This window comes from Juglans regia, chromosome 7, assembly GCF_001411555.2.
Source record: "Juglans regia cultivar Chandler chromosome 7, Walnut 2.0, whole genome shotgun sequence".
In the NCBI taxonomy this organism is placed as follows: domain Eukaryota; kingdom Viridiplantae; phylum Streptophyta; class Magnoliopsida; order Fagales; family Juglandaceae; genus Juglans; species Juglans regia.
The window spans coordinates 4,688,655-4,698,217 of record NC_049907.1 but is presented as its reverse complement, the minus strand read 5'-3'; the positions used below and the strand labels follow the sequence as shown (position 1 = coordinate 4,698,217).

Sequence of the window (9,563 nt, the reverse complement as noted above, 5' to 3'; positions counted from 1 at the left end):
TTAGTTTTATTTATATTGAAAATTTTGTAATGTATTTTTGAAATATAAATATCTATTTGGTTTTAAATTAGTATTCTCGAATGATCATCAAACGTTTGAACATATATACATTGGACACAACCATTCGAACATCACAAATTAGAGTTTGAATGGTAGACAAACGTTGCAAACCGTTCAAACAAGTTCGAACATGCAACTCACTCTTTCCATCCCAAATATGTTCGAACGACTTATTCAATTATAAAAATTAATATAATTTACGTTCGATCATCAATTTGTTTGTTTGAACATTTCCTCATGTCTATTTGGTTGAACAGATTGATAGCGATCGACTAGCCATGAAGTACTTGTTCACGTACATATTTTTCGAACAATTTTTTTTTATACTGTTCGAACGACTTCCAAAGACAAAATTCAATCGTCTCAGAATAAAAATTCCGTTTGAATGTGATCAAACGGTCCAGTAAAATTTCATCCCAAAAGATATTTTTTTAGACGAAATTGTGATTTTTATCCCAAAATACGTTTTGGGACAGTGATATTGGGTCGACCTCCTTGAGACCCTTTATTTTCATCCCAAAATATATTTTTGGACAAAACTTTTAGTCCCAAAAGACCTCATCTATTGTAGTGTTTTAAGATCGAGGAAATTACATTATATATATATATATATATATATATATATATTATCTGTTAGTGTTTTGGATAGTGTACTTCATATTTCTTTATTTCTGATTTGAATTATAATATAGGAAAAGGTTATATTACCAATTTTCTTTCCATCAAAACAGAAAAAAGTAGTAAAACAAATTGACCACGATAATCATTTAAAAAAACAATTAAAGGCAAATCATATATATGGATTTTTTTATTGTTTTTCTATTTTATTGAAAAACAGGACAGTACTTTAATTTGTTTAATGTATATGCAATATTATCAATAGCTCAATATCGTAATAACATCTTTGGACTCCTCGATCGGTAGTTGTTATATTTATTGAAGAAATCTATAAAGCAAATAGTCGAAAGACCTATATAATATCATATTTGGACATAGTGGAAATTACATTTACTCAAGAGACTCAAAAACCAAGTTGTTGTAAAAAATAACCTTTATTAAAAAAATAATACTACACCACCATCTTAGTTTTATCAAAATTTTATAAATGCGGCACTTTTTTTTTTTATCAAATATTTGGATCATCTCTTATTTAAAAATAAAATAAAAAGTGGGATGATCAATGCATGTCGCCTCATCAAAATAGAGTATAATGATAGAATTATGCTATTCAGCATCCCAGACCACAAACCATACATTTTTTAATTTTTTTCATTTTATTTATACTAAATTATTTGAATTATTCTACTCATTATCCGTACACCACATACAGTCATTTTTGTATACTTCTTGCGCATTCCACTGATGTGATTGACCAAAGTACTTATTTTATATTAAAAAAATGACGAAGTCAAACATGTTAATGGAGTACACAAAAAGCATGCACAAGTGACTACACAAAGTTTTTGTTTATTGTTAAAGGACCGTGTTCTTCACCTCCATCTCTCTAGAAAGAGAAGCTCTTCATTCTCTCTAGAAAGTCCAAATCACTCCAAGTGCCTCTGTCGGAGAGGTGTGAGAGTTGTGTGAATATGTTTTCCACCCTCCACTCCATCTCCATTTCCTTTCCACTACCACTATGAATATACTTCTATAGTAGTGTTTTTTTTGTCTCTCATCCCCTCCACCGGTTCGGTTTTCTTCAGATTATTGCACTCTGGCCACCATCAGACGACACGCGCCCCACCGTGCAACTCTACTGCCGTTGATCTACTAGGATGACGCGGAACCTTGCCAAAAATCTCGGCACGTGACCCTCACACGCGGCTTGCTTCTACGCGTGGTATTCACGTGCCGCCGCACCTCGACGACTTCGTTGGCTATCCCCACCTCACAATCTTTCAAATCTTCCCCACCTCACCTCCCAACCATCGACATGTGGCCACCACGCGCCACCACCAAGGTGAGAGAAGATAGATGATTCGTCACAGATTTGTCCATTTGATGTCAGTCTTTCTACTATGTTATCACTTTCACTAACCAATGATCTTGAAAAAGAAACTACGGATCCCTCCAAAAAATATCTCAAGACAACAAACTGTAGTGCTCCCACAGCTTACACTGCCTCCAGTGTTGGTTTACTTAAAAACCATCTTTTAAGATGGCGCCATCTTTGTAGGGCATGGGTGAGGACCAAGAAATTGGTCTCAAAACCCGTTTAATTTTCCTTCTTTTCATCATTTTTGCACTAGAGTTATTGTACTAAAGTATTTGTTGGGGAACTTCACCCCCTCCACGTATATCATCTTTTCCTTTATCAAAATTTTATAAATGTGGCACTTTTTTATCAAATATTTGGATCATCTCATATTTTTTTGAACAAATCAAAAGTGGGATGAGCAATGCGTGTCACCTCATCGAAATAGAATATAATGATAGGGTTATGCTACTCTGCATCCTACACCACACATCATGCATATTTTAATTTTTTTTATTTTATTTATATTAAACTAATTTTGTTGTTCTACTCATCATCCATGCACCACATACTTGTTATAGGAAAAGTGAAAAGAAAATAAAAGATATGTGGTATGTGGAATGATAATTAGTAGATCAAATTTTCATGATGTAATATGTAGAATTTTATTTACTCAATTCTCTTGTTTGATTTGTTTATGACTTGTTAGACGTTCTTTTTTTCTTTTCTTTTTTTTATACAAGGGGGGTTTCGAACCCAAATTTTTCATATAGAGAACTGCCTCATATGCCATCAGGCACTTGGATGTTAGACGTTTATTTAAGCTAGCTTGCTTGATATCATTATTGTTAAGATTGAGCTTGAAATAATTATTAATTTACCAATCAAATACTAATTGTATCTCATTTTGAGTAATGTTAGATACAGTAGTCCTAAGAGGTGTAAGTCTCATGTATTTCATTTTAAAAAAAAAATAGATTTTACTATTAAAAAAATAATATTTTTTTATATGAATTTCATATTTATTTATTTACTTCAAAAGTAGTGTACGAGACTTACACATCTAATGACTGTAGAAATCATTTCTCATTTCTTAATTGGGAGAAGCAGGATTAATTTCAAGAATTTCCCTACCACCTGGAGGTCAAGGATTCTTCGAAATATTCTGTCGATCAATAGTCCATTGTTCTTGGTAAGATTTATAATCTGTTACGTTTATGTACGTAACATAGTTACTGCTTTCCACAATATTATGTCGATCAAAAGTAGGGGAAGAACACGACACGCAGTTTATTTTAGATATGTTGTAAGGTGGAAGAGCTAGCTGTGGGAAGGCAGCAGCTGACCGCGACATTAGTTTAGCATGTGATCTGTGGCTGAGATGGCATGCAGAACAATGGGTTAATTTTGTAGATAATGCCCGATCAATAAGATGAAAGGTGGATCAAACTCTCTCGACCCATTGGAATTGAGTGCTAGATGATGGCCGATATATCGAAATGACTAGTTAGCCTATTGCTTTTGAAAAATGATGACTGATGTCTGGTTTGATTATACAGTTCAAATAGTCAATTTTATGTTATCTTATATTATTATTATAATTTTTTTTAATTTACACATAAAATATAATAAATAATTAAATTTTTTAAAATTTTAAATAATAAATAATATTAAAAAATTATATTTTAATAATATTTTATTTAATTTTTAATTTTTATTTCATCTAATATCATCTCATCTGTGTAACCAAACGAGATCTGAAAATTCAGTAGAGTTGGCCTCGATTTCCAAGTTGGGTTGACGGATGAGGAAGGTGGGATATCGATCTGAATATTAACTTCGAGACTCTTCGATCTTGCAATTAAAGATGGAGCATGGCATTACATCATCTATATATCCTATAGATTTTTTGGACAATAATAAATATTATAGAAGTAATTTCATGTCTTTTTTAACTTTGGCTTTCAAATTATTCAAGTTAAAACTTGACATGATATATATTGATTTACAATTATTGAGATATAACAAATGGTAACTTCAAAGTGAGGTTGGATGTCGGTCGATGAGATTCTGCATTGCAACGTGCTTTTAGTCATGTGTCTTATTGGTATAAATAAAATAATGATAAAAAGCAACTATTAATTTGTAAAGCTATTTTACAATTATGAGGATATTTTTTTTTTTTATAAACATAGTCGCAAAAATAACATTATTTAAAAAAATAATTGTAAAATATTTAAAAAAGAGTTGTATTTTTTTAGGCTCATGTACGGTCCTATTTCAAGCCCAGCAGAAGGTATCGATGGGCAAATACAAAACAAATAGGAAAGTGTCGTAAAATATTTATTATTTAATAATTAATACACCACAAACTCAGCGCTTCAACATTTTTTTTTTATTTAACAACGCTTTAACAACTTTTAAGGCAAAAGCTGATATGGTTTTATTTATTTAGGTGTCATAAAATAACTAATTTTTATTTATTAGTTATTTATTTAAGATCAATAACGTCTATATGTTCAGGTGCATTTCCATCTCTCCTAACTACTTTAAAAACAAAAGTTAATGTAAATAAGAAAGCTCATCATTACATCGAATGTCACTCACAAAATACATCAAATTTATCTTATATATATAGACATGCACACGTAATATAAACTTCCAAAAAATTATACATTAAGTAAAAAAAAAAATATATATATATATATATATATATACATATATTGCACACCTCACTCCAACAAAAACACGTAAAATATTATTTAGTGTCGCCTGCATGCATTCGGCTCCAATGCATTTCCCTCCAACTAGTTTCCATCTCATTATTGCTCAGTGCTCAAAAGATTGCAGTTGCGCACGTCAACCTCCACTTTATTACCCGGCCAGGTCTTTTCGTCCCAACAAAGATTCCTTAATTTGGGAAGGTTCTCCAATTTCAATTTCTGTAGTTTTGGGGTAATAGGATCTGGAGCTATATTGATCTCATGCAATGGAAGATAATTGAAGAGCTCTTCTAAATTGTAACAACTTCTTACCACGATTTCTTCTAAGTTTGGCATTGTGCGAATGGAGTTTCCAAGGGAGAGAAGATATTTCATCTCCCCACCGTCGATCACAATTATTGTTTTCAGTCTCTGAAATGTCAGCCCGAGATGCTTGATTAGTTCTGAAATGCTTTCAACGCCTCCAAATTCTATCAGATGAAGTTCCTCCAAATTGGGTAGTAGGTCATACTGTGCTGTACGTCCTTCAATCCAAAAACTGCTGTGAGAGCAACAAATCACAAGATTTTTTAAACATGCAAAGCTGCCAACACTATTAATGACCAAGTCTTGTAGCATCTCATCCAGTCCTAGACAACTTTTTAAGCGTAGATAACTTGCATTACTCAACCAGCACCTGATCTGTCCTCCCGAGAGATCAATCCCATCCATAAGCACGCATCTTTGGGCTCGCGATGGTTGAGATAGAGGTGGCACGAGTAGATTTCTCCTTAATTGCTTAGTATATACCCTATACGGAATTGAAAGGAATGGTCCACCTACAATTATTTTACAATTATTTTATAATTAATTTACAATTTATTTTAAATCAATCAATATAATTGTGACATTTTATTCGAGGATAATTTCAATTTTACTTAATTACTCTTCATTTTAAATAGAAGAGTACACTGGTTGTAGACTAATTATAAACTTATAATTTTCTAAAGTAGTGCTGTATAAAATAGTTTGTAAATAATAATGAAATATTTTAAATTAATATATTTTATTATATTTTGAAAGTAGAGTCATAAGAAAATATTGAATAAAAATATTATAAAATTTAAAAAAAAAATTTGAATATAATTTTTGAATATTTTTTTTAAATTATATTTTATAATGATTAGATGAAAAAATAAAATTTTAAATTAAAAAATAATTTTATTTGAATAATATTTAAAATTAAAATATCTTGAAAAATACCTGGTAGAGGAGATACGATGGCAATTTGGAAAGCTTTTAATCTATTTGTCAAGGAAATAATTGTATCTTGGGAACTGTGAGACGGGTTCCATTTCAATCTGATGGATAAGACTTGTAACCGCTCTAGGCATTGGAGCTCTTCAATGCATGCTTGTTCCTCATTCACCCCTCCCTTCAATTTCCAAATGTAGCCACTTTCTGACATGTCTAGAACTTCTAAACTAGACAACTTGGATATGATTCCAGCTTGAACCGCTTGAAACAGTCCGTCAGTCCGACATAAGTTTAGATGCCTTAAGTTGCAGAGTTGCTCCAACCCTCTTGGCAATTCTCTGATACAAGTCCCAGAGAGATCAAGCACTAGAAGTCTACTGAGCCTTTCCAGCGAGGGCAATTTTTCGAGATACTTGCAATTATTCAAACGAAGAGCACGGAGATCATCCAGTTGAAGTAGAGAAACGGGCAATGACTTGATGCGGATCCCACTGATATTCAAGACTCTCAGTGCTTCAAATCCTTCCAAAAATCTTTCAGGAATTAAGTCAAGGCGAGAATTATTTTCTAGTAGCAAAGTTGATGCCTCTGAACATTGTATCACAGAGTCATCAGGTAGTCTTTCTAAATCGTTGTTCATGAAAGAAACTCTTTTGAGAGAACTTGATAGCTCAGTAGCTGAAATCTCTTTCAACCCATTCCCTGAACGAACAAGGGATTTACTTCCATCCTCACTGCAGGTTGATGCAATCCATATGCTAACATCACGAACAACGTCATGCATCTTCACGGTGCCCTCTGAGGAACCGTCTTCCAACAAACAGGAGTCCTTCAGATTTTCAATCAAACTAATTCCTCTACTGTAGAAATCATCATACTTTTCTCGATCATCTATCAAACCTTCCGCCAGCCAGTACCATACTAGTTCATCTATTTTAATTGAGAAGTCCTCTGGAAACAAAGAGCAGTAAAGGAAACAAGTTTTCAAGTCTTTACCTTCTAATGAGTCGTAACTCCACTTCAAAGGCTTATAGAGCTCCTCCTCAACGCCTGCTGCACAAGGCACCGATCTTCGCAATTGATTCAAAGCATGTTTCCATACCTCAGGATTCTTCTTTCCTCTCATTGCAGCTCCCATGGTGATGATGGCCAAAGGCAATCCCTCACACTCTCTACAAATTGCCTTTGCAAATGGTGTGATATGATCTGAACTAACCACATCCGTCGCATACCGACTAAATAGTTGCCAAGCGTCTTCATCCCTCAAAACGCTCATTTTAACTTCAACATCAGTCAGCATATCCCTACATACATCCAAAGATCTAGATGTCAATATGATCTTACAACCCCTATGATCTTCAGGCCGTGGGACACCCAATTTGTCCAAATCAATTTTCTTCCAAACATCATCGAGAATGAGAAGAAAACTTTCCTCCTTTAGTCTTCGATGAAGTTGAATAGCTATTCTATCCGCTCCCGAACTTTCTTTCAGATCATTCAAACCCAGTCTGGACGCTATTTCCATCTGGAGCTTTTTTATGTCCAAATTTTTGGACACTGTAACCCATAGTACACATCTAAAAGGCATATTTGAATTATTTTCGAGCAGCTCATTGTTCAAATTTCTCACCAGATTAGTTTTGCCGACGCCTCCCATCCCCCATATACCAATTATCCTGTTTTTATCTTCAGACAATAGAGTCATAATTTTGTCTACATCTTCTGATACTGATGCTGTTTGATCTTGAATTGAAGGTCCAGGAATATGCTCCACTTCTTTGACCTCTGAATAATTAAAAGCCACGGAACCAGCAAGGGAACTGCCCCCTTCTAAAAGCCTTTCTATCTCTTTGAGATGTTCTGCCACCTTCGTGCTTATTCTATACCGCTTAGTAATGCAACTTAAGAAACATCGGGAACTCTTTGCTTCTTGAATCTGATCACACTTACGCTTCAGCTCGTCAACCTCCCCAACCCACGCAGTGGCTTGACCTTTTATTACCCTTCCTTCTCTCTCAGCAAATTCCATTTCTTTTGCTGCATCATCTCTACGAACCATAAGGGATTTCATATGGCTTTCCAATAGATCAAGCTGTTGTACTGGGCCTTTGACAATTTTCTTGATCGTAGAATAGATAGAGCCACAGAGAGGCCGACCAGTTTCTACGACCGCTCCACTGACAATCGAAGCCACGACTTCCATGCCGGAAATTTTGCTCTGAAAAAACTCTCAGGCGAAGAACTGCTGATCAAGAACCGTTTTCGCAGCTTCTGATTAAAAATGACAATTATTGCTTTCAATTTTTTTTAGTGGTGAAACTCAAAATCCAAAGAACTGCAGAAGAAAACGCGTTTTAAAAGTTTTTTTTTTTTTTATCCTTCTATGAAGATTCGAAAAATCCAATCAAACGCGTCTTTTCTTTATTTTAAAGTTGAATATTCTAAGCTCGGTATTATTAATGGTATTAATATTATATCCAAAATATATCCTTCCTTACTTATGATATGTGTGAGTTGGAACGTTTCAAAGTCACTAATGCGTTTGGTTAGTAAACTACTTTCAACTCATCTCAATTCATCATTACAATTTTTTTAAATTTTAATATAAAATATAATAAACAATTCAATTTTTTCAAATCTCAAAATAATAATAATATTAAAAAATAATATTTTATCAATATTTTATCATCTCAACTTAACTCAACTCAACTCACTTCAACATCCAAACTCACTCATAATTATTCAACCTTTCCAAATACTTTGTTAACAATTAATGCTATCCACCAACGGGCAACATATATTTATTCTATTATATATGTTTATGAATAGTAACTTTTATTTTTTTTCGTTAATTTTTTTATTTTTCCGTTGAATCCATTAAGTCTTATTTTACTAAAAAGCCCTTAAAACCATTAATCATTTAACGTATAGCTTATTTGTAAAATTTAATGAAAAATCTTATTTTACCAAAAAATTCTTAAGACCCTTGACCATTTAAGGTATAGCTCTCTTATAGAATTTAATGAATAATTATGTTTTACCAAAAAGCTCTTAATAGCTCGCAACGCACATGAATTGACATCTTTTTTCATGTCCTTTGTGTTCTGACAGTATGCTCATTTTTCTTTCTTTTTGTTTCAATTTGTTTAAAATAAAAAAAATTAAAATGACTTTACTCTTTAGAACAGAAACGCTTTAGAACATTCTCATTATAAAATTCAACTTTAAGTAAATTTAACAAATAAAATACTTAAAATAATATTAATTATAATATAATTATTATTAATATTTTAATTAGTAGAACTATAAAATGTGATAAAAATAAAAATTAAGAAAGTTATTAAATTAATAATATTTTATTATTATATAAAGAGAGTAAATAGATAATCACTACAAGAAAACTGGGCTATTGCGGCGAGTTTTTGGTCGCGGGAAATAATATTGCCGCAATAGCCTAGTTTTCACGGCGAGTTTGTGCTTCGACGCTGGTTTAAAGGGGTTCGGTTTTAATTTTATCTTTTGCGGCGATTTTAAACTTTTTTGCGGCGGATAAATGTCGCCGCAAAATT

The 9,563-nt window shown here is 32.8% G+C and overlaps 1 protein-coding gene across 2 annotated transcripts; it reads right to left on the bottom strand.

The window, feature by feature from the left end:
• Positions 1-4,704: 4,704 nt before the first annotated feature.
• LOC109021801 (disease resistance protein At4g27190-like) lies at positions 4,705-8,304 on the bottom strand. 2 transcript variants are annotated; one of them, XM_019004520.2, is made up of 2 exons: positions 6,001-8,304; positions 4,705-5,576 (listed from the first exon to the last, which is right to left on the bottom strand). In XM_019004520.2, exons 1-2 carry the CDS (start codon positions 8,195-8,197, stop codon positions 4,858-4,860), a joined length of 2,916 nt encoding a protein of 971 aa, XP_018860065.2. In that variant the 5' UTR covers positions 8,198-8,304; the 3' UTR covers positions 4,705-4,857. The 2 variants fall into 2 exon arrangements, with proteins under 2 accessions (XP_018860065.2, XP_018860066.2); XM_019004521.2 differs by having other exon boundaries at positions 5,409-5,548.
• Positions 8,305-9,563: the final 1,259 nt, after the last annotated feature.

Coding starts and splice junctions, on each gene's coding strand:
- LOC109021801 (XM_019004520.2), bottom strand. CDS start 8,197: ATGGAAGTCGTGGCTTCGATTGTCAGTGGAGCGGTCGTAGAAACTGGT. Junction 5,577..6,000: donor CATCGTATCTCCTCTACCAG/GTATTTTTCAAG, acceptor AAATAATTGTAG/GTGGACCATTCCTTTCAATT.